Below are 25,548 nucleotides of genomic sequence, written 5' to 3' on the forward strand. Positions count from 1 at the left end.
GGAGCAGTTTTCTGAGTCTTGCACATGATACACGGTGGCGCTCAATGCACAGGATGCACGTTATAATCACAACATTACAGTATAAAAAGTAATGGTTGGGGTCCCAGAGTGGCTCATCCAGTTGAAGCGCTGCTGCTGGGAGCGCAGGATGAGTCACACAGCTTGGATGGTGCCAGTTCACGTCCGGGCTGTGCAAAGAGGCCGAACTTTGCCGGGGACTCTGAATGGGTCGTCACATTGGCTCTGACGCTCCCGGGGTGGGGGATGGGAAACCGGCAGGGACTCTTTCTCCTCATCGTGCAATAGCAAACCCTACTAGCCAGACACTGAGCACATTCAGAGTGAATAAAAAGCAGGGCTGGTCTCTGTTCTCCGGGATCGGTAGCCTGCCCACCTCTGCTCTGGATTGCTCGGCTTAAAAGCGATTCTGGCTTTAGGCTCGTGAGATCGGAGGACTCTCACAAGCCCTCGGAACGTCTGTGCAGTGTGGGGACCCGTACAAAACATAATTGGACATTCCAAAATTCAGGGAAAATAAATACAAATAATAATTGGTCATTCAATTTAAAAAATGCTATGTCTGTCGATATAGGCTGAATAACTTTCTTACTCATGTAGCAGTAATAATAATAAAGAATTAAGCAATTGTGTAAATGTCAGGCAAAGGAGAAATGTATATATTTTTTACTTGTATTTTTAGAAATGTACTTTACTGCTGTCCTTTTAGTTTTTACCGTACATGCATGTACATTTAGCATTTTTTATAACCCATGGACAGCCTCATCAGCGTCAAAGCCATTGTTAGGCATTGTCAACGTTAGGCATTGTCTACCAGGTCTCCCATGTATCACAGTGGTACCGAATCCCTAACTAGAACTGATTTCCCATGAAAAATAGTGCACAGGCTCATATATAAACACAGAAGTACATTGGTTACCGTTGTGTGATTTTAATAGTGAGCAGGCATGCTCCAGATTGTACTTCATGTACAGTTTAAAGGGGTTGTAATTGTGTGTTTAAGAAGAAAGAATAATCCAGAAATACAGTTAATAAAAATGATTAAATTCAATAGAGTACATAATACATTAAAACAACAAAATATTGAAAAACGTTTTAAAGCTCTGTGGTTGTTATTAAACAACCACAGAGCTTTAAAAAAAAAGGGGTTGTTATTAAATCACATTGAACCAAAACAACTGTGCAATTCGACAAAGAACAAACAAAAAAACAGAAGCGTGTTTCAACAACTCTTTCTGTGTCGGGTCGATGAAGTTTAATGAAAGCAAAGATACACATGTCTGAATGGAGTAGCATGAGTATTTAAACCCAAAAAATAAAACTACCATTTTAATTATCAAACAAAAGCTAAAAACTATAGATGTTGGCTATAAAAAAAAAAAAAAAAAACACAATGAAATTCAGTAGTATTAAAGCTGCAACTAGAGTGAATAAAACTAAAATTAATAAAACAACAACATTTGGAAAGGGTCACAAATTTTGCGCTTTTTCTGGGTTACAGCAATTAAAAGACAACTGCCCAAATTCTAGCGAACAGACCAAAAGCTCTCAAGCACAAAACTGCCCAATAGTTCTTCCACTTGCACTAGTGTAACATTTGCCCCCAAACTTTGTATTAATGCATTCAAAATAAAAACAGATCCTGTTGTATAAAACTAAAAGGACACCAGTTCCTAGTTTCTATCGAAAATGTCTCTGCAGTGTACTCTACTACTTTTGAAAACATAAAAAGAATATCCAATCCTTATACTTAAAAGCAATTCATTTAAAATATTGATTCGTTGCCTCCTTGGCCATATCTACATTTCACATAAACCCTTTTCTACTGTATTAAAAACCCAATGAGAGTTTGCATAATGGAATTTTCACCATCTAATGTAACAGTTGAGCTAACATCGTGTCTATTTAAATAGAGATGGCATATAGTGGACTCACGTCTCAGACAGCTGAAGATTAGGCACCTACGTCAAGTCTCTCATGACTCACTGTGTTCAATAAGATTCCGATATTTCCCTTTCGTGTTGTCCCGAATTAAAACATGTTCACTAGTTCACAATGATGCTGTGTTATTTTTCAAATTAAAAATAGATAGGCATGTTTCAAACATAGTTCTCTTTATTACTAACAATATTTATTAATCAAGGAAAATGCTTCGATATTAAAACCTCTGCCCATGAACGTTCGGAATGCAGCATGTACGTGGCAAAGAGAATTCACGATCTGATTGCATGCTCTTTTTTCGAAATGTTCCTTGTTGTGTTTGTTACTGTTTGTTGTTTAGCCTTTGGGATTTAAAAGGATTTCACGTGCCATGTAAACCAACAGACAGAATCACACAGAAATCGGTCCCACCAGTTCATGGGCAAATGTTATCAGCCTGGAACCAGAAAGCAGGCTTCTATCTATAAAACACGCCCCGACGATCTTCAACATGTACATTAAATAACGTAAAATAAACTAAACAGGTTATTTGAAAGCTGCAATGCCCCATTTTCTCTCACTTTTAAATCACTATTTTAATCCCAATCTTCTAGAAAATCATGTTTGAATCAGGTTTTGATTACTTTTGAAGTTTTTAAAAGCTCTGATTGAAAAAGGAGCATTGTGCACTGTTAGAGGTGAGGCTATTGTAAGCTTTAAAACGAAACGCAATGTTAGATGCAATGACAGCGCCAGTTTAAAATGCAATATCCTAACGTATATAAAAGTGACATGTTTGTGAACCCCTGTCACAACAGTAACAGAGTCAACCATCCCTGGCAAATATGCTCAGGCAGGACCAAAAGAAGGCATTGAGCACCATTATCAAACACAAACTCAGCAATAACTTTGTCATATTTGTAATTCTACTGCTTAGTAAATAACACTTACTTATAGGTTCTTGTTTGACTTTGGTATCCAGCTGCCAATTCAACATGACAAGTGCTAAAACCTAATATTCTTCCTAAGCTAAACCATCATGTGGACCTGAAATGGGACAATGTCCCTGTGAGGCAGTTTTATGAGGCTCTCCTGAGGTCTTCAACGGAAATTCTACACGACACGACGAGAGAAAGCTTCTGTTAAAAATTGTTGTGCGATGAACCTAAATAACATTTTAAAAAGCTTTTCGGAATCGGCTCTCGCACAAAAATAATACCCCAGAGATGGTATGGAAACGCAAACCCGACTATCTGGTTTTGGTGACCTATATTGTATTATAAAAGTGCTTGAAGTATGAAATTCAATTTCCAGGGTCGCCGTGGCAAGCAAAAGGAAATACATTTAAAAAAAAAAAAATTGATTGGGGATTAAATTCCCTAAAATTAGCACCATTATATTAGGTTTTGTCATGATCCAAAGAGATTTGATTTTACAGGTGTAACAGTGGCTCAAAATGTAATAGTCAATTGCGTGAGGGGAGCTGAAAATAAACGCTGTCAAGTATTAACATAGCTAGGCCACAAAGCCATACAACACTGTATGAGAACCCAGGCTCTAGAAATTAAAATAGCAGAACAGGGTTAGTTTGTCACCCCCCCTTAATATTCAAAAAAAGAAAAGAAAAAAATCAGTGCTGTAAAAACATATCAAACTCCATAGGATTGTCAAAGGGCTACAGCGATGCTCTTATATGGCTACTGTTGCTAATATATAACCCGACCTGGATCGTAGGTTTGTTATAATCCTTCATTCAGAAAACAACACTGAGGTGGATTTCAAAAAGACTTCTTGTTCATTTTTTTTTTTTTTTGGTATTCATATAACAGAACAAGACAATCCTTTAGTTTTTTGGTAGCAGCAAAGCACCGTTTTTTGGGGTTTTTTTGGTATATGCGTGTGTTTTTCTTCCTCCAAAGTCTCTCTTTTGTCTTTGTAAATGGTCTACGAAGGGCACTTCTCCACGTGAACGCCTTCCTCAGCATGAACCTGAAGATCAATGGGATGCTGTGGCTGGTCTCCTGGTCTGGCGTTCATTAACATTACGTTCCTTATGCAACCTGTGATACCGGAGGAGAATTTCCCTCCAGTGAGCGTGAAGATATCTGGAGCCCCACCTGGCAACAAAATAAATCACATATATTCGTCAGGTCCGTTCTGGATGTTCATAACAACAATATTTGACGCTAACATTTATTTAGGATTTTTTTGTATATAATCCTTTATACATAGAAGGTAACACAAACACATTAAGAATAACAAATTATGAGAGGATAACAAATTATGTGCGTTATCTAAACAGCACACTAATATATTTTTGAACATGTTTACCTAGGTAGATGTTGCCTTTGGTGTTGACCATGACCTTGGTTCCCCCCGACTCTCCTGTCACAATGTCGTCTCCATCGATTTGGATTGAACCTACTCTCCCAGCCCTGTTTGAGAAAGAATAGACTTAATTACTTCCTAGAACTACAGCAGCTACACAGACCCGTGCAGGAGCACACTGCCTTGAAGAGACCTCCAGTCAGAAAATCTGCTTCCCACCTGGAATCAGTGCAATCTGGATCCTTGTATCATCAGTCATTCTACATCAATTCAGAATTTAAAAAAAAAGCTTAGGTTAGAATTAAGGGGTCTAAACAGTGGCAGATCTTAACTTGATTTTTCACAGACCGCTCTATACTGTAGGACCGTAGAAGTAGGTAAATGCTCAAACATTTTTATAACTAAAACTTCAGCACTTGCAACTTCTGTGAACCCCCTAACATTCCAAAGCAGAGATTCAGTTTGGGTTATTGTTATAAATTATTAAAAAAAAAAAAAAAAAAAAAAAAAAAGTCACAAGGAAAAGTGATTCTTTGTTCTGAGTTTTGTCTGGTTAGTCAGATTAATGAAGACAGAGGACAACAAACTGCCAGCTGCAAATAGCATCAAGAAAACACCTAAATGATTCAATAAACTGGGATGAAAACGTAAAAAGGAGCTCCATTAAAATCAGGATTGCCTAAAGCAAAGGAAAGTGAAGAGTTAATGAATTAATGGACTTCACCTGCTGACCGGAGTCGGTCAGTTTTACTGGAAGTAGTAATGTCTGAATGGACGACACCCCGCTGAGTCCTCACACACTGTATCAAAGCTGCAATCTGAATTAAGCATGTTCTCTAACTGAACTAAAGAATAGAGAATTTCTGAAGCTATGCTTGGGGAATGTAATATATGTAGATTTGCAGAATGGTTGAGTTTGTCGAATGTAAAAGGGCTGCGTCATACATTGCTTCATAACAAAAGGGCTAGTTTGAATATTTCATGAAAGTAAATTACCAGCGAAACAGCTAGAATAATCAAAGTGATGAAGAAAAAGAGGTGCTGGAGTTGTTTTATATTTTTTTAACAACTGTTTGATTAAAGTATTATGCACGATTTCATAATATTATTTGACATATTTACTGACTCATTTATTCTGCTTGCATAGCCGTATTATATCTTCTGACTTAAGAGTATTATTAGTTCTTATAGAAAAGACAAATTATAGACATTTAATGAATGTTTGATCTTACATGTAGTTGATATTTATACTGAAGCTGAATTATCTGGATATTGTTGCTTGCTGAGATTATACTGATAATACGTGTTTAATGTTTTATTGCTTATCTTTATTGGGTATTTAAACACTAACTTCTCCCTTCAGTTCATTTCACTGTATTTTATGTAGTATTGTCAACATGTGGGGGCAAAACCTCAGCTGGATTAAAAGAGCGGCGGTATTTAGACCCACCACTGTTTAGACCCATAGAATGGATAAGGCTATAGTACAAAACATGTCATGTAAATAAGAGGTGAGCAAGTTTTGATTGTTGCTCTTTGAAAATAGACAAAATCAAATATAAAAAGTTTTTTGGTCGTACCGCACTGCAGTTATCTTGTGCCAGTCTCCATCATTAATCGGATCTTCGGACACAATTCTAGCTTCACCACTGCCCAGCTGGTAGCTGTGAACAGAAAGCCATGACACAGTATGCATCAATGATCAATGATATAGACCCATCAATGTCTGTGACCACTAACTAGTGCTGGTGCGAAATTGGCAATCCTCTCCATTGATCCAGGGACAGCACAAACTCTGGCAATGAGAGGTTCCTTTACAAATTTTCCTATCCTGCAAGGATGCATCAAGCCTGCCCTGGAGCATAAGATCATAAGAACATTCGATACAAGAGTAGGCCATTCAGTACATCAGTGGTATTGGTTAGGTCTTAAAAGAGCTAAATGATTCAGCCTAGACAACAGGGCTATCCACCAAAAGCACAATCTTTGTTTTTGTAAGTGTCTGCTGTGGTATCTTTATAGGTTACCCTTTGTTGTTTCTTTCTAGTTACATACTGCATAGAAAATTGGGCCAATTGAATAAAACAACATCAAATTAACATCATAATTTTTACCCGAAGACCAGATGTCCATCTTGTAAACCCAGGCTCACAAAGTCCTTGCTTTTTCCATCTTCTCCCAGCTCCTAAAAGCAAATAAAAAAAAATAAAAAAACAATGTTTTACTATTAACTTTCTCTCCAGAATGCAACAGGGTCATATACTCTGTCATTAGTTAATGAGCGCTCTATGAAAACATTTCATATTTGCTATGTTGCTGGGGTGAAGCCCAGTCAGTATATGAAATTTCATGTGAATTGCTTATACCATGCAAAAATAAAGCATTATCACAGTTGCTTTAGATTTATTCAAAATGTATGATTCAGATTTTAAAGCATATAGCTGAATGTTCAAAAGTTTTTTTTTTTATATGCATCACAGTTCTATGTTCCATATTTTAAAATGGATGGCAGTTATGAACCATTGTGAGATGCATAAATAGGCATACTTCACCATTGGTTATTTAAAAACAAGGCAATTAACAGTGTTCAATAACACAGAGAGAGCCTGGAATGGATATGTGATGAGAAACAAACACTTATAGCATGATTAAGTATGAATACCTCATTAAAATCATGCAGCGGGAGGGATGCACCACTGGGGTCCTGAACGAAATGGAAGTGCAGTTAGTGTGGACAAGCAATCAGAACAAAACTCAAAAGGCAATGGAAGCAAGTTTTAAGTGAACGTGCTTGGAATATTAACATGCTGAAATAATGTTAAGGAAATCACTCATGAAACTCTACCACCTGCCGGTGACCAGCAAGAGGTGGGAACAGTGAATAAAGTGCTGAAACTGGGGGTTATATGACCACAGATTCACCACTTTGAACATGAATTGAACTGCTATTCATCCATAATTAATACAATATCCCACCGCATAGCTGCTTAAAACGTATGTAATTTACAAAGTGGTCCTTGAAAAATCTTAAATAAATATTGACTATTAAAGTAAATAAAACAAGGCCAAGAACAAAACACTATGTTTTAGAATGCTAAAAAGAACAGAGCTTATTGTTATAACAAAAAATGTAATATATACATTCTGGTATGAACTACAGCTAAAAACTGCAGGGCTATGTTCGTTTGAGCAGCATTTTCGTGGTGTGGTAAAAATCCAGTCATTTTCTGATGACAGGCTGAGGCTTGTGCTCAGCTGTGTTTTAGAATCTACCGTCAAGGTTTTCCTCCGCTCAGATCTGCACACTTACCACTCCCTGCCACAGTATCAGCCCATCCGCCGACATGGTGTGCACCTCCAGCGCAATGGTTTCAGGAGCCTCTGGCGAGCTGAAACACAACACCAGCTTATGAGATACAAAGGGGATTGTATAAAGGGTGTGCACTAGTGGTACAAAGATAAATACATGGAACTGAATAATAACACTCTCTCTTTTATCAGAATTTTGGGGACTGCTTAAAGACTACAAATTCTCCCATTCGGTAATGGTTACATTTCGTACTTGAAAGGGAACAAATGGTAGGTTATTAATTCCCAAGTTCCGGCTTGAGGTTGGTATATATAAGCAAGCCTGCAATCGAGACTATTCAGTTTGTTTGAAGAATAATGATTTATCCGTACAACATGACAAACAATAGCAATCAAGTAATTAACCAAAGCAACTTCCATAGAATTAAATAGAGTAATCCGTTGTGTATCCGTCCGTCACATATCCGCCATGATCAAGCTCTTCAGCAATGTTAGTTTATTATTGATCAGAGAAGATTAGTTCAGAGATTGTAGATCTCACCAAAGTATTTGTAAACCATATTGTATGTGCTCCGTGCGCTACCATTGCTGGCGAGCTGTTCAGTGTGTTGATATGTAAATAAATCTTGTTCGCCTGCAGGAGGCATATCAACTTCAACCTCCGTCTCGACCTCCTGCCTGTCACTCAGCAGCGAATGCACACGCCCACATGACAGACGGCCACTCTGTCACAAGCATTAATACCCTGTCGTTTTCTAAACTAGAGATTTATGGGTGCGACCTAATAAAAGCTGAAACTCAAAAGAATAATTGTGTGAATATAGTTAGTTACAGCTGTGTATAAAATGGTATTTAAAACAGGACTCATTTATACGCCTTTTTACACAGAGACATTCTTAAATACAATGGAAACTCTTTCATAGTTTCCAAAGGACAAATCAAATTATAATGGATGCAATCAAATTAATAAAAAAAAGTACCTTACTTATTTCTAGAACATCTTTTTAAGCCAACATATACAAGGTAAGATATTTGCTATCGAATCACATGCACGCATACATTTTCATATATCCTGGCTCACCTCTCTTTTTAGGTATCCTTAATAAGCATTAATCTTATGCAATACTTGCGTGATGTTTCCTTAGTATAGTTAGCCTCTTCTAGGTAAAGCAGTGTGGACTTCTTGGTTCCTTCGTGGATCAATTTCAAGGTTTTGGTACAGCAATAACAGCTTCAAAGCCATTTTGAAGACACATTTTAGTGGATTAAGCTCTTGACTTTTTGGTGATTTTGGAACACAAAGGAGGCTAAGGAAGTTTCTATTGGCTGGTTCATATCATAGCTCACACGTCCTGGTTTTAAATGTGTTAAGCGCTGTATCCTCTTTGTCTGTATAAAATACAGGAGGACTTTCTTAAAATCACTGCTTATAACTTTTTATGGAAATACAACTTGCCGCATCAACACTAGTTCATATCAAGTGTTATTTATATGCTTCTGTAAAATGCTTTGTATGAAACAGTGTTTAATGCAGGTGGATTAGAGCTTTAATTTAGCTCCTTAAATATAGAACACTATGCAAATAGAGAGATTGAGGGTGCTTCTATCCATTGAGAGGCTTCTCAGATCATTTTTTGATAACCACATTTCTGATCATCGAGGTTTTAATAATGAGCCCTTGGAAGAGAAGGAAGCCTCTGATTTTTATTTTCTCTGACCCCGTCTCTCACCTTCTTGGGAACATTGGCTTGGGTAAGGCCACGTAGCCATCATCGTGGAAATACGCAGAGTACTGAACGGGAGAATCTGAAAAGAACACAGACAAAGTTGGTTATCCACCTGCTTCTCTACAGAGGTTTGAGCACACCGGTAAAAACACCTCTCCAGCATTAGCTAGCACCTTTCTTCATCCTGTGTAACTATTATACTCATGCAAATGGAATGCATACAGTTTTCAGTGTGTGAGTTCTGGACTAGATTCCTATTGTAAAGGCAATGAGTAATGACTGCTCTAGTCGAGAATTGTATAGCAGATTCCACAGTGTGTGAAAGCAGTTGAACCCAGTATGGGGGGGGAGTAACATGAATGAAATAACAATCTGGTAAAGTATAAGTGTTGTTTACGCTCATTCTTACTATGTAAACTTTAAAACGTATTTTCTCTCCTCCTTTTAGCATTAACAACACTATGAGGTCTGTTTTAGCGCTACACAGAGGTAGATCTTTATACTGTCGCTCTTAAATGTATACACCTTATTTTTAGCAAACCATCACAGTATTTGTTATTGTTTGTAATAATGTTAATAAGCAGGTATATGAATCACTCCTGGTGAAAAACCTTAGCTGGATTAATTTAAAGTTAAAAAGCGATGGTATTTAGATACGTCAGCGTTTAGATTGTTAAAATCAAATGTCTTCATTCTTTTTTTTTTTTTAAAGGATACGTTTATTTTTTAATTCCAAAACTGGATAAGTTAAAACTGCTGCTTCCTGTTCTGCAGGTCACATGGTCTGATTGCAGCTTAACAGTTGGAGTGTGTTTGACCCACAGAACAGGAAGTGGTTGGGTACTACAGAAGAGCAGCAGATTTTGATCTATAGGGTTATAATGTGGATATACACTACTGTACAAAGAACCTAAACATCTTCAGCACAAGAAGGGGAGTCGTAATGCTGTTGCTACTGCTATTAAGAGGTAAGAGAATCCATTTTAAAAACATAGGCTATGCTTTAAAACAATCAATAACAATTAATAACAATGCATAGTTCAGACATAGTTGTATTTAAACATTTACACAATATAAACCGCTTTTAAATAAAGTGTAATTAGACACAATGGACAGACCGAATATGTTAGAATCGTATGAAGACTGAGTTAGTGACATTCACTTTTATTAGGGTTTCACATTTAAAAAGCATTCCAGTTTCCTCGAGGAACATCAATAATAAAAAAAAAAAAAAACAATACATCACAGATAATAACACAGAATGTATACAGTCCTTTGAAACTCTGATCTATTCTCTTCCAGTTTGTTTGCCGATAGCAGTTCTGGTAAAAAGGTACTTCAACTTCTTAATATTTTAACAAACATTTTGTGTTGGAGAGGTGGATAGATAGAGTTCAGACAGCCCACAATCCAAACACCAAGAGTGAGGTGGAGAGATAGAGTTCAGACAGCCCACAATCCAAACACCAATAGAGTGAGGTGGATAGATGGAGTTCAGACAGCCCATAATCCAAACTTGGTCTGCAACTGATTTGAGCTCAATCTGCTGCTGATGAATGAATGAGTCTGATTTGAAATCGCTTTCAACTCAATCCCATTGGCAGATGGAAATGTGTTCTTGTTTTAAGCCTAAGTGATTTGTGGTTACAGCAAGACTAAGACAGATAATTAGGGATACCATATTCATGCCAATTCTCTCATGTCAAGAGTAAAGACAATGTGGATTTAGGATGAGTTACGCCATAGAGTCACAGGACTTACCAATAAGTGTGAAAGGGGAAGGTTACATTACTGAGTTGTGATTTTAAAAAAAACAAATCTGCTAGGTTTTGGCCACACTAATGGGGATTAATAAAGTGATATGGGTCAAAAGAGAAGTGTTCTATTTGAAAGTCCTGCCAGTTCAATATTCAATAACAAAAATACAAACGTCTCTTATTAGTCATGGCTTTTTATTAAGTAGACGAAACAGGCTTCACTGATTGTTTAAAATATTGAGCTGTCTTTTTTTTTACTTCTGCAGGCATTTTCATGCTGAGATTAAGCACCCTAATGCGACTCCAGTGCATTTAATACTACCGTCGAGGAGGCAGAGAGAAGTAGCATCTGCCAGCTGTATATCTATCAACAGATCTCATGTATTTATTGTGCAAGCTTAGTCAAAATAAACACTTTTGGCACTAACAATTAAGACAATAGTCCTAAATGTACATTTTTTATACATTATATTATAGTTAGTGTATAAGCTGAAATCAATTTTTCTCTGCATAAAGTCCAGCATAATAATATTTGCTTCAAGCAAAAGTACTTTTAAATGTAACATGTTCATCAAATTGGTGAAAGAACTTTGGATTTAACTATGCAAGTTTGCCAGTAGTGTCCGTGTGCAGCAGTCATTAAGGTCCCCCTTTCCTTCATTTTGTTCCTTATCCCTCATTCAAGAGGTTAAAATAAAAGGACAATTACTTCTTCAATACTGATCAAAATGATTTTCAGAAACTATAAAGTTAACATTTTTTTTTTTTTGTAATACTATACCATATAAAACTGTTTTTTGGAGCTTGGGGCTACTGTCTGAATATGTTTGAATGCCATTGTAACTGCAATACAATGATACCTTTAGGTAAGTAATACCTATTTTTAAATATGTAAAGTTCCCCTTTTAACTTATTTCATAATTGACAAGACACCAATCCCAGAAACCAAATATTGAGGAGGTATAATTGACCGAGTGTTAGATCCCATCACTGCCACCAATATTCCCAGTTAGTTATAAACACCACACAGACTTCTGATATACCGTACCATTCCCCCCGCTACCCTCCACATGCCAATCTGGTTCCATGTCAGTCAGTCCTGTGCAATTGGGAATAAAGTTAATACGGGACAGTTTGACAGTTTAGGAAAGGGTGGCAGAAACTCCCACAGAGACTACTGATTAATGGTTATGTATTTTCTGAAAGCATGCTGGTATGTAATCGATTGCCTTTCTTAGCTGTACCAGAACTACCATAAATCGTTTTATTGATTCCGTAGCAATACTTAAATTGCAATGATTTCAGTATCAACCGGGGCTACTCATGCAAAAAAATCTAAACTAAATATTACTTTGCATTCGTGGGTTGTTTAGTTTTGTTATTAAACCATGTATATTAAACCATGTGTATTCCTATTAAAATTCATTAAAACGATTATCTGAAAGTGATTTGGTCCTGCATGAAATCCACTACATTTGTGATGTAACAGTATTATAATACTTTCATTTAATAAGAACAGCAATAAAAGCAGCATACAGTCAGTATGCAGTAGTAAAACGGGTCCCCAATTTACATTTTTTAGTAGTGTAAAAAGTTGTCAGGATGTTAAAGAAAAGAGAAATTACAGGTACGTTATTTAAACCGTTGCTGTCTGGTTTCAGGTATACATATCCTGAAAGAACAGGGTGCTTATCCAAACAGTTATAGGGTTTGATTTGCAATGGGAATCGAGCTCTGCAGTACCCCGGGTGCATGGCATCACCTTCAAATGATAAAGAATTGTGAAGCAACAGACCAGCGACAGTTCGAATCCTTCTTTTCTGTCGCTCTATAACAATACCTTGGTGCAGTCTGTTTCACTCACCTTTTTCACAGAACTGCCCAGTAAATCCCAGAGGACACACACACTGGTTTTTGCTGCAGCTTCCTCCATTCTTGCAGGGATTTCCTGACAGACACATGTCCTGGAAGACCTCACAGCGATCCCCTGAAAACGGAACACACCAAAAGAGAAATATTTACCCTCTTTTTTACTTTTTAACATTGGGACACTATTATAACAGTACGAATTTCAACTCTGACAATGCAAACAGGCAATTGAAATCAAATGTGATGTAATCAACCAGTGCATTTTCTTATTAAGAACATAACCTACTGTAAGAAAGCTTACAAGTGAGAGGAGGACATTCAGCCCATCTATGCTCGTCCGGTTCCTAGTAGCGGACGGACCTCAGAACATGAGGGATCCAAGTGTTTCTGACAGCAACATTACTAGGATTGTAGGGTTAGCAACATGTTCATGTGCATGTCAATAGTTATCACTGACAAGGGGAGACAGACTGCAAAGAGTTGCTAAACATCTGTGTAGGAATGTCTGCTGTTGTATAAGAGCTCACCTTCATATCCGCCCCGGCAGATGCACTGGTACTCGAATTCTCCTGTGAGCAGGCATGAGCCCCCATGGAGACAGGGCATGCGGTCACAGGGGCTCTCGTCATAGCACTGCGCAATGTTTCTGCTGTCAGTGAAGCTGTACGAGACGTCCACCTTCTTCCCATTGATGGACAGCTGAGAAACAGGCAACACCATGTTAAGGTATTGTGGTCACTTGTGCTCTTTTAATGATCTCACTCATCTGACAAGACACTCATGAGAACATATTATTATCTAAGCAATAAACAACAATAAGCATTGGAATTAGTGAAAATAATTCACAGTTTCGAGTGCCGGTTCAACACTTTGAGTTGTTTATGCCACTTTAAAACATTTCTTCTTAACTGATACTTGTTCGATAATGAGATTCAATTGATAGTTAATTTGGTAATTGGATTTGGCTTTTGCACATTTGTTTACGCTTGTTATGCTAGTAGCTGCTGTAAGTCGGAGTCGTCAGTCGCCATCGATATCTGAAGTAGTTTTTAGCCGCCATCGCGGTCGGGTATTTCTGACTGACAGCGAATGCAGATCTTTCTTCTTAGACCGAGAAGCAGCTGGTACATGAGTGATCGTTTCTCAGACTCCATGTCAGTGTGTGAATCCTCTGGAGGCGTTATCTTTTTCCCTTAACTAGAAACTTGGTAAGGGGTTGAAACACAGTACTGTGCAAATTTATTAGAACACCCCATTGCTGCTGTAGTTGAAAGTTAGTAGAACACCCATTGCTTCTGTAGTTTTGATTTGATGCACAGATTAAATTAAACCACTGTAACTGAAAATCTTGAAAAATTTGTCAAAGCAGGCAAATGAATGACTGTCTAATTTAAGTGATGACTTTAATAGGCCACACATGCAATTCATGTAAAATAGTAAGAGAAAAGGAACACAAAGACACAAATGGTAAAATGGATAAGACTTTTTTAGAAGTTGATCAAGATGCCTAATTAAAGCACAAAGTGATCTAACATTTTCAGACATGCGTGCCAATTCTTTCTATATCACTGATTACTAACCACAAATGGAAATTCTCCCACCCAGAGGTTTTCATGCAGGTAGGCATATAAAGGATATGAATGACAAATCTTGAGGTGTTCTTATAAATGTGCACATTACAGTACACGTTCTCTTAACGAATGTATTCTTCCTGTTGTTGAGAATCACCTTGTATACCAGTTTCAGTCCTCACAGTCTGGTGAAGTTTAAAGCCCCCCTTGGTTAGTTCAACCGTTAACATGCCGAACCCCCACCCCCCCACAACACTGCCCCCAGTGGATGTAAGAAATACTACATTTCTACTTTTTTTCTATATTCTTACGTCAACTAGGAGCTACAGTGTTGACATATTCGTGATTCCACTCTGGTGTAGCAGATGTATTTCAGTCATGAATCCGAGAGCACTATCAAGCCCACAGGGGTGCTTTAAACAAGATTTAAGAGACCCCTAACTACTGTATTGTTGCTGTCAGTTAGCCAGCAGGAGGATGATGTAATGTACAGCAGTGTATTGTAGATACCAATATTATCTGATGTGTTCCTCACCTCTCCAATGCACCCGTGGAACAGACGGCTGATGTTGGCAGGTTCGGGCAGGATTGCCATGTTGGGGACCCCACCCAGGTACATTGGGGTGTAGATGTTCAGACCCTGAGCTTTCCCAGGGGACGACCTCTTGATCTCTTGCTGGTGGTCCACCCGCAGCGTGCCATCTTTGCTACTGCGTTCGGCCATGATGCGGTGCCACCTGCCCAGTGCTACCGGCTGGGGACTGCGCAGCACAGCCATGCCTAGACAGGCCATGAAACATTGTTAAAGGAACACCACTAGATCAGCCTTCGAAAGGCAGCAATTAAAATTCTGCTGAAATATTTAAACTATGTTCAAAACAGACTAGTGATGGGAATCGGCAGACGAAATCCGAATCATACATGATCATGATTGCTCAGGTGTTATTTTATTGTTAGTTTTTGTTAGCATCGAAAGAAACGTATCAGTTATACTTGAGCATCAAAAGAAACTTATCACTTATATTTGGATAAAATTCAGTAGATGTGATCGAAAAATGACAAACTCTGTTTTAGAGCAGGTGCAGTGACTTTTTACTGTGCTGATTAACAATTGACATAGGTGCTGCAAAATGACCTGTCGATCTAGGGCAGGTGTTGTGACTCTTGGTCTCCCAGTTCATGGCCTGTCATTGACAGAGTGTGTCTGATAATACCTTCTCAACAGGTTTGAAATTGCTGGCTGTGAGCACCCAAGATGCGAGCCACAGTACGCTGCCCTAGTCCACCTTCAAACACGCCGATTGCACGAAGGCGCTGCTCTCTTGACAGATGTGGCATATTGTTGTTTTTTTCTGTAATTTTCTTTATTGCTTTTATTCAAGCCTGCAATTCAACAGCTGAAATCACTCCATATCCAATGTCCAATCAACTCTCTCATTAACTAGGTGATTAAGTGCATATGCTTCAGTCATAGTCACTCAAGCATGTCATGGACAAGGAAGAAAGATTGAGTGATTAAAAAGAAACCAAAAACATTTTGTCAATGTCCATCATTTATATACCTTTTTTGAAAACAAATGTGTTATAATAGTGATAGGTTTCTTTTGATGCTCGGTCTATACAAGTACTACAGAAGATCTGATTTGTGGTTTGGTAGTTAAATGGTTTTTTTAGAATGCACGTGTATCCTGTGGTCTTACTTGTAATGGTTAAGTGTTGTAGATGTGCACAAGTTGGCCTACGTATCTCTGCATTCCTAGTTTTGTCTGCTCACCTGTTCCCAACTCGAAGCGGAACTCCACGTGCCCGTCCACCATTGCCAAGGAGACAAAATCCTCCACCTTCATCTTCTTTCCCCCGCTGAAGAACAGCAGCCCATCGGAGTCGAGGGGTTTGAACTCCAGGTCCATTCGCAGGTCATTGTGAACGACGGTCATGGGAGGATAAGAGATATACGAGTCTTCTCCGTTAAAGGAGGGGGAAGTCACCAAGACACCTGACAGAATGCAAAAGCCAAATGGAAGAGGTGTACAAATCCAAAAGAATCCCCTTATGCTATGGCCAACTCCATAGTGTAATAGCGTGTGCCACTTTAAACAATGGCATGCCAGCATACCATATATATAGAATATCAAATGGGGGCTGTACATTACAAGCTGGTATCCTACCATGAGAGGTCACAGCAGCTAATAAAATTTCTGGTCGCTCCGAGCTGGGTGAAAATCAGATTGTATCTTTACAGTGGACAATACTAAATGTTTTCAAATAATATACAGATATATAAGAATAATTGATAGCTAATTCTAATGCAATGTCATTTTCATTGGATAAAATTCTTCTGATACAAACTACTGTATTTAAAATATATACTGTATTTCTATCTATAGGTATACAACTAGTAGACTTTATAGGTATCAGCTGGCTCACATCAGGTGCCCTGTATTGCATGGCAATGACATCACAGTGCTGATTCAGAAGGCAGTCTTCTCTTAATGCAGAATATAAAGTAGGGCCTGCGCAATACAAGCTGGGAAGGTGAGGACTTGGTGGAAGCCTAGTGGTTCTATACCAGCTACTTTATATTCAGCATAAAAACATGCTTAATATTATTGTCCATTTCCTTATTAAAACAGAAAGAACTTTACAGCTTCTTTATTATAGTGTTGAGCCATTCAGAGCCAGCCCCCAAACTTGCTCTCCTTTACAATGAAGTCGATGCAAAGGATACATTTTGGGGGCAATGGAAGTCCGAAGCACAACTTCTTTCATCAGGTTCTGCACTAAAAGACTTTTATATATTATCCTGGGGAGCTCTGCATTTCCTTTCAAGGAGCCCAAGCAGGAGTCCCTCCTCTCCACTCACCCTTCATACACTTGTCTCCTGACTTGCCCAGATGGCACCTGCAATCGTAACCCAGTCCACTGTGCCTGTTGATGCAGGTGGCATCTGGTCCACAGGCCTCTGTGAATAGAACAAGGAATGTGGAAGTGACAAATTCTATTGGATCATACTAGCAACCGATTCTGGGGTGTTTGTGCTATTAACTCATGCATGAGAAATCAACCAATCACGGTTTAGGGATTCTCCATTCCAGGACATCTTACCCTGTGTACAGATGTTATGCCTTGCATAGAACATACAGCACAGCACTTTGTTTCATAGCGGTTCCCGAGTACAAACTTAGTTTGAGTGATTTATAAGTTTTTATGTCAGGTTTATATGTAAATTTTACACAGTTTAAGTAGACAGAACCCAAACTGAGCGAGATCTCTTTTACAATAAGAGACGGCCCATACACAAAGAATGAACTTTGTACATTATTGTATCTCTATTGCACTGTACAGTTCTGGCCAAAAGCTTTGCATCACCTAGAATTTTAGGATTGAGACTAAAATAGGAACATAATTCAGATCTTTTGTTTAACATCATGTAAATCAAAGCAGAGAATTTAGTCTCTTTTTAAATGTTCCCAGTGTTTTAGATTCTACTACTACATCTGGTAGGCTATGCCATGCAATTATAACTCTGTGTAAAACAGTGCTTCCTACCTTCTGTTCTAAGCTTCTTTTATTCAGCTTCCATTCATGTCCTCTTGTTCTACATTGTGCTAAATCTGAAGTCATGTCTCAGGTTAACTTTATCTGTACCACTTCTGATTTTAAAGACTTTAATCCCTTTTTCTCTTCTTGTTTCCAGGCTGATTTTATTATTCTAACCTGTCTTCACAGCTCATGCATGAAGTCCTGGGATCAGCCAAGTTGCTCTTGTCAAGTGCAATGATGTCTTTTTTTTTTTAGTGAGGTGATCAGAACTGCACACCATATTCTAGGTGGGGTCTAACTAGGGCATTGTAGAATATTAGCATAACCTCTCTAGACTTGCATTCCATGATTCTTGCAATATAGCCTACACACTATTTGTCTTTTTAATTGCCTCACCACATTGAGGAGATACTTTTAATGATGACAGAGATGACAAACATGTGCTACCTATATCTGAATTCAATCACTACAGTGCAATTAAATTGAAGTGCCTACAATAGGGCTAGTGGACATTTTAATCTTTGCTATACTGAACCTAATGCCTAGGAGTGGCTTTACCTGGGTGGCAGTGCAATGCTGAGTAATGTTCACAGTTGCTTCCAGTGAATCCTATGGGACAATCACAGATGTAACTGCTGGTCTCAGAGTCCTCACATACACCTCCGTTCTGAAAGAGAGAAGCAAAGTGAGAAGGGTGATGTAACCATATTCTAATTGAAAGAGAAGAGTTTAATAAGGGGAATAATGAAAACAGATTTATGTTTATTAGACATGTGGGGCTGGGTTCTCAAAAGATTTTTACTCCAAACTGTCATTTGAAAGAAAAAACACAAAGCGTGCATTTCCAAATAAATCATTAACAATTTTAGACTAACCACAAGCCCTTAAATGAAATGTCTTTGTTCTTTATTTCCGGGTTGGTAACTTTATTGGGTGTGTTTCAACTATCTGACAATTTGGAGTCCAGCCCGTAGGGTTTGTATATCATTGCAACTAGGACATACAAACACTAGCTTTCAAGACCTTCTTTAGGTGGACATTACATGCTAAAGAAACAACTTCAATTGTTACTGATCTGATATTTCACTGAAGAAACCCACGCCGAACCACTGGTAGACCACAATAAAAAATAAAAAAAGCATTATTAATTTAAACGTGATTCTAAAAGATGTTCTCATTTGAAAAACAGCAGTACACTTTCTCAGTGTGTTTTGTTGCATTCCATGCACACAAAAACACTTTCCTGATTTATTAATCTTTGTTTAACCAGGATAAATTGCATTGAGACTAGCGTCTCTTTTACAAGAGCTTCCCAACAATAAACATTTAAATTTCAGGAGTTAAAAATCATACGTTTGTACATTCATGATCCTCCCATATTTAACCAGTGCAACTTAGAAAAAAACTACCACTATTATTTTTCATGCTAATTAAACGGTGAACAGTGGAGGTGCCAGGGCCCCTGGGTAGCAGCTCTGAATCTGGTGGAGAAGCGACACCTGGCATGGCTGATCTGTGCAGGTAGGGCAGTCGGAGATGCCTGTGGAGTTCTGGTCCAGGTCTTTGAAGATCACCTCATCACCTTGGATGATCAGCTGCCGGATACAACCTGGTGGGAAATGGGGTCAGTTAAAGAAATACCAGGGCTATTCAAGAGATGGTTCTTGAGCCATATATATACAGTGCCCCCTTCATAATGCTATGGCTGGGAGCCACAGTGCGCAGTTTGTGTTCCACCTTCTAACACGATTACAAGTACTAGCGTGATGGCATTATGGGGAACATGGGAGCCACAACCATACCACCTTATATACTGCTGCACTGTATAAAGGCCATCGTGTGAAGGGGGAGTATTGCATATAATGTATGGCTCTTTACACACTCCCTGGTCATTGGTTGAACAGCTCTGCTTGATACTGTACCACAGACATTTGCAGGACACTTCATTTTTTTAATTTATTTTTCTCCCCAATTTGGAATCTCCAACTGTGTTATTATTAATCCCAGTTCACCGCTGCAACCCCCCGGGTACTCAGGGAAACGGAGGCTGAAACACGCATCCTCTGAAACGTGTTCCTCCCAAGCTGTCATTTTTCGAACTGCGGATCCACAGCAAAGCCATCAGGCCTATAGTGCCGGAGGACAACACAGATCTGAATGGCTCCACTGCAGACCCGAAGGTGCCCTATCAGCCACAGGGGGCGCTGGTGCGTGGTGAACCGTGGATTTCCCTGCTGACCTAATCCCTCCCTTCCCGGGCGGCGCTCTGCCAATTGTGCACTGCCCCCGGGAACACCTGGTCATGGTTGGCAATGACATAGCCTGGATTTGAACCTGCGATCTCCAGGCTATAGGGTGCATCCTGCACTCCACACGGATGCGCTATTCGGGAGCCCCAGGACATTTCACTTCTTACAGTAACTGTTTAAATGTCCCATTGTGTGTGTTTTGCGTAATTCTTTATTGCTGTTTCTGCTTAGAGCATCTCTTAGTGGGACTATTAACTAATGTCCTTTTTATACACGGTGACTGCTTCTGAACAGATTGCTTCAAGCTGAGAGTGTGACTATAAATTACAATTGCAATCCGTAATGGTCTGTTAAAAAAAAGAAAATGTCTGCTATAAGAATGTGTTTGTCTGGTGAGTTGAGGCTGACAGTGCATGCTGTGTTTTACAAACTGGAAAATAAAATCACAAGGTGAAAGAATCCTTACCAACAAATCCACTGTTGAGCCCTGTGGTTTTAGAAATGACAGCAAAGTTGGGGTAGCCACCCACATGGAGCTCCTCGTTCAGGTCGAGGCCTTGGAATTTACCCTGGACACAGATTAGAATGAACACTTTATTGACATGTCTTGGGGTAAAATGAAGGATACAGATATGTTGCCTTGAGTGCTTCTGCATTTGTAATATTTGAAAAAAGGGTGCTCACCTATTGAGGGATTCTAAGATATTTAATAAGCAAGAGGTAACATATACCCTCACCCCCCTTCATTCAGTATTGTTTAAAAAGAGCTGTTGAAACACTTATGAATACACAACAGACTTAAATATTTGCAAAAAACTTAATTACAGCAAGCTTATTTAAAGAGTAAGCAGCGGGGTTCCGAAAAATATAGCGTCATACATCCTACCTGCTGCTACAACTGTTTAAATGATCTGTCCTCAATCACTGCAGGAAGAGCGATTACAATAAAAAAAAAAAAATAAAGCACTTTGGCTTTTCTATACTGCACCACATCATGGATAGTTATTGCTGTGTTACCTGTTTGACAACGTGGGCAATAATCCTTACACTACCAGTGCACTAGAGCTGAGATTTTGAAAACAACTTTGAAAAGGACTTTAAAGTTATAAGTGTAAAAAGTTGTCAGGATGTTAACAATGAAAAGAAAAAGTCACAGCACGTTATTTTAACAGTTGTAGCAACATGTGGGGACAAGTAACGCTGTATTTTTCAGAATCCTGCTATTTACTCTTTAATAACAGTGAGTGCATGTAAATGCAACATAATGAACATTAGAAAATTAACGAACGAGAGGACACCATTCAGCTCATCAATACCATCCTCTTCCAAGTAGCTGAGAGATCTCAAAACTTTGTCAAGGTTGGATCTTAAAGGATCCCTACAATTCAGCATCAACAGCATGGCCAGGTAACCTATTCCATACACTGACCCCACTGAGTAAAAAATTGTCTCCTACCCTATCTCCACTTCATTTCCAGCTGTGTCTTCTGGTCCTGGTTTCTGTGCTATGCCTAGGGTTAGGGTTTCACAACTCCTATTAAGACTTTATAGCTTTCAATCAAGTCTCTTCCAATTCATCTTTTTTCTAGGCTACATAGATTCAGTAGATCAAGTCTATGAAAGGTCTGCATAAAGAGAGCCTTTCACACCTTTATACAAGTTCCTTGTTAGATGTCCTGGGACCCAAGATGCACAGCGAGCATGTCAGCATGGTTTTAGCACAGCGAACATGCCAGCATGGTTCTAGCACAGTACCTGAGAGCTGCCGTTGACGGGAGCCTGATCGTCCACTACAATAGCTCCCTGGGTCTGATTGCGGTACAGCACCACCGTGTGGAACTCTCCCAGTTTAATGGTAGTTGGGTAGCGGATTGTAGCCATGCCTGAGCCCACATCAAACCTAGGGGGAAATAAAAAGGAGATACAGGTCAGCAACATGGTGACACAATGCAATTGTACTGCTTTAGAGAATTGTTCACATTCAGGTTATAAAAATACTGACCTTCTTAAAAAGACATATCTAATGTCATGTAAGTGGTTCCTATAAAGTTGTAACAGTTGTAATCTGTAACAAAACCTTTTTTTTCCAGTACTGCTGTCTCTATTTTTTATTGAGGGTATTACAGATTTTTGGGCAACACTTTAAAAAAGGGCCCATTCAAAATTAATTACTTCAGAACTCAAAGGAAGTGATAAATACAAATTAAAAGCATAAAAGAAAGATTTGCAAGGCATTCGTATATGGTACAGACTCCGATCAGTCCCAGCTGCTTTGAATAAAGAGGTGTACTGTACACAAGCATAACCGTGAATCAATGGTTAACCCTCAGCATGTCGTAGATTACTCACTATCTTATATAGAAACGGTTGCAGGTCTTTTGAAGAAGTGGTAATGCTATTAAGGTATTTCCTTACCTGAATTCAGGCCGGCCGCCCACAAGCCCAAAGGAAATGAAGTCTGCGCCGGTCGTCTTTTTCTGCCCATTATAGATGATCATACCTGCAACCCCAAAGGAGACTGTCAGCCTCAGATCACATACATGAGCGAGTCACCTTTCTGGTTTGTCTGATAAAGCTCACATATGACTAATTCAGCTCATTGAATGGAATAGCTCTTTAAAAGCCCATTTTCAACCTGTGGACAGACAGCGTGTAAAACCACACCCCTGAGGGTGAGTGGTATTAAGAACTGGAACAAGGAAGATGAGCTTTTAAAGTACCAATCACATACACAAGATATAAACAATGTTATATCAAAATACATGCCAATTAGCCTGTATTCCAGGGTGTGCTAATGCAAAAATATAAGTGGCTGTGCAGGAGAATAAGCAGAAGACAGTTCAAGTAAAAAAACTCTTGCACATGGAAGCATAACAAAACTATTAACATTAACCGATTTATTTGGAGTCAATCGAACATACAATATAAAATACATAGCTATGTAAGAAATGCTTTGTCTTTATACTCTAATCATAACTGCATGTTACCATGTGCCTTATATGAGACAATCAGAAGAGACTCTTGGGATGCAGCTTTTTTCACATATAGGTGCATATGCTTATGTTCATGAAATATTAAAAAGCGTATGAAATAGATCACAATGACAGGAGCTCATTATAAAAGAGCCACGCTTTCACAAATTCATTAAGCAGTCCCAAGATATAGCCTTCAATATCTCAGCAAATCATGTTTTAGTACCAAAAAAAATAAATAAAAAAATACTACTGTGCCCAACACGGATAGGATAGAAATGATAAATCTTGAGGTGCTCCAATACATTTGCACACCACTGTATCTTAAGAATTGTTCATTTAAAGTAGAGGTGCCTCCACCATATTCCCACAGGGGGACAACAAAAGAGAAGAGAGAATAGCAGCATGAAGTAAGAAACAAAGTCTCTGATACAGTGAGAATATCAAAAGCATCCACTTGACCATGTCACTGGTTTCAACTGATTTGAAATGTCTCCTTACAGGTTTGAACATATTACCAAAGTATAAGAAAGCTGGTGTTTTTTTTGGTGATACAAAATAAAATCTTCCTAAAGACAGATGGACAAGCCACAGATATTCCCTAATTCTGATACTCTCAATGCATTAATAATGTCCTTACCAGGGATACTTCTACATGCCTCTGAATTTGATTCCTGAGAGTATAATTAGTAGGTCATGCCTAATATTGGTTAAAGCGTACCTGGATTATTCCCATTTTAATTTTTGTTCTATAGGTTAAAAGAGCAAATTCTGTAAATGTAAATGGTTTTCTAATACTTTTCTGCAAAATCAAGCACACACAGCACTGGCATTATTTCTGAGCATGCTGGTTTAGAAATCAAACCGCTCTCGGCTTGTCTTAGTGAACTGAAGCACTCGGACTCACCAGCATACAGAATGAGACCTTCAGACAGGACAGTGAGAGTGAGAGAGAGAGAGAAAGGGGGGAGGCAGACGCAGAAAGAAGGAAAATGAAACCACAGGAAATGCAAATACAAATGCACATATGTGAAATACTTAAATAATATGACTGAAGTTTTACACAGTGACAGTTTGAATTCAAAAAAAGCATTTTATAGGAATAATTCTTCAATGAGGTAATCTATAAAACTCAATCATGTAGACAAAGATTAATACTTTCTGTGCTGAAGGCATTTGCAAGTCTACTTGACTTTCTTCTAGTTTTTCCTCATAATGTATGTGTTCTAAAAGTTACAGGTGACTTCCTTTTTCCTTTACAACAAAAAAGTAAAATGTACCTCATTCATTTCTCGCAAAATCATCTTACCATCAGCTGTGTCTGGTCTGAAGGTTATTTTGATGTTGAACGTCTTGTATGCATTCTTAATGGTGGGCAGCGTGAGGTACGACAGAGGAGTCTGGGTAAAATATGGCACCACGCGTTCTGAAATGAAGGGTGGCGTGAGAGAACATTTCAAAAGGGAAAGCAGATTTTGGATGATTTTTTAAAAAAAAACGACTTAATCTCCATTAATAAAGCTCTGAAACACAATAGAACAACATCGGGAGGACAATGGCCAGCCCTGCAGGTGTCTGCTTGCGCTCACCAGGCCCCTGACCAGTTGGGTCCATTGCAGCACGATGAGGAGAAACAGTCCCAGTTAGCTTGGCTTCCCTAACCTGTGGGAGTGCCAGAGCCAATGTGATGCTCCTTCTGGAATCTGTAGCAGATGAGAACCTGCACTCCCCTAGGTGTATGACTCACCCTGCAAACCAGGCAGCTGTGCTTTTACAATACAAATAATCCGACTGTATAGTGGTAAAGTCTTGTGTTATAACAAACAAAAAACAAATGGACTGCAGGATAAGAGTGTTTTGTGACATTTCTCAAAGCGCTTGAACTTGGTTCATATTAAAACTTCTCTCAATTCAGTGCAGCCCATCTACATATTGTGCAGCTCTCTATGCCCATCTGAACATTCAAAGATGCAGTGACAATATAAATAGCATCTCCACTAAAATAATACATATGCAAGGGTAATACGAAGCAGTTGAAAGGGAAGCAAGGTATAGCTACACTGTACTTGTGAAGCAGGTGGGTTTAGGATAGAGTGGATAACATCAATACGCATTTTAGAAATCATGCTGGGCTACACTTCCTTAAGACATTTTGAAAGGACTTGAGAGGAAGCTGTTGTGTGTGTTGTAATAAATTGTATTCTCAGCCCATTTAATTGAATGGAAAGAGGAGGTCTGGACTGCAGACCAAAAGACAAAAGTCTTATCTTTCAACTAAAGTGCAA

At 38.7% G+C, this 25,548-nt stretch overlaps 1 protein-coding gene across 2 annotated transcripts in view; it reads right to left on the reverse strand.

Annotated features, from left to right (window-relative positions):
* Window positions 1–933: 933 nt before the first annotated feature.
* The window catches only part of LOC121328933 (basement membrane-specific heparan sulfate proteoglycan core protein-like), a 174,036-nt gene continuing 149,421 nt past the window's right edge, over window positions 934–25,548 (reverse strand). For both annotated transcript variants that reach the window (XM_041274078.1, XM_041274079.1), the window contains 20 exons: window positions 24,573–24,689; window positions 24,171–24,188; window positions 22,707–22,791; window positions 22,047–22,191; window positions 20,758–20,860; window positions 19,542–19,651; window positions 18,601–18,709; window positions 17,363–17,461; window positions 16,274–16,495; window positions 15,035–15,279; window positions 13,456–13,627; window positions 12,924–13,046; window positions 12,108–12,158; window positions 9,306–9,381; window positions 7,577–7,655; window positions 6,929–6,970; window positions 6,381–6,451; window positions 5,847–5,930; window positions 4,270–4,373; window positions 934–4,055 (listed from right to left, as the gene is read on the reverse strand). In XM_041274078.1, coding sequence (XP_041130012.1) covers window positions 3,883–4,055; window positions 4,270–4,373; window positions 5,847–5,930; window positions 6,381–6,451; window positions 6,929–6,970; window positions 7,577–7,655; window positions 9,306–9,381; window positions 12,108–12,158; window positions 12,924–13,046; window positions 13,456–13,627; window positions 15,035–15,279; window positions 16,274–16,495; window positions 17,363–17,461; window positions 18,601–18,709; window positions 19,542–19,651; window positions 20,758–20,860; window positions 22,047–22,191; window positions 22,707–22,791; window positions 24,171–24,188; window positions 24,573–24,689 — 2,228 coding nt within the window. In that variant the 3' untranslated portion in view covers window positions 934–3,882. The remainder of the gene's footprint in view (window positions 4,056–4,269; window positions 4,374–5,846; window positions 5,931–6,380; window positions 6,452–6,928; window positions 6,971–7,576; window positions 7,656–9,305; window positions 9,382–12,107; window positions 12,159–12,923; window positions 13,047–13,455; window positions 13,628–15,034; window positions 15,280–16,273; window positions 16,496–17,362; window positions 17,462–18,600; window positions 18,710–19,541; window positions 19,652–20,757; window positions 20,861–22,046; window positions 22,192–22,706; window positions 22,792–24,170; window positions 24,189–24,572; window positions 24,690–25,548) is intronic.

This window comes from Polyodon spathula, chromosome 16 (genome assembly GCF_017654505.1).
Source record: "Polyodon spathula isolate WHYD16114869_AA chromosome 16, ASM1765450v1, whole genome shotgun sequence".
NCBI lineage: Eukaryota > Metazoa > Chordata > Actinopteri > Acipenseriformes > Polyodontidae > Polyodon > Polyodon spathula.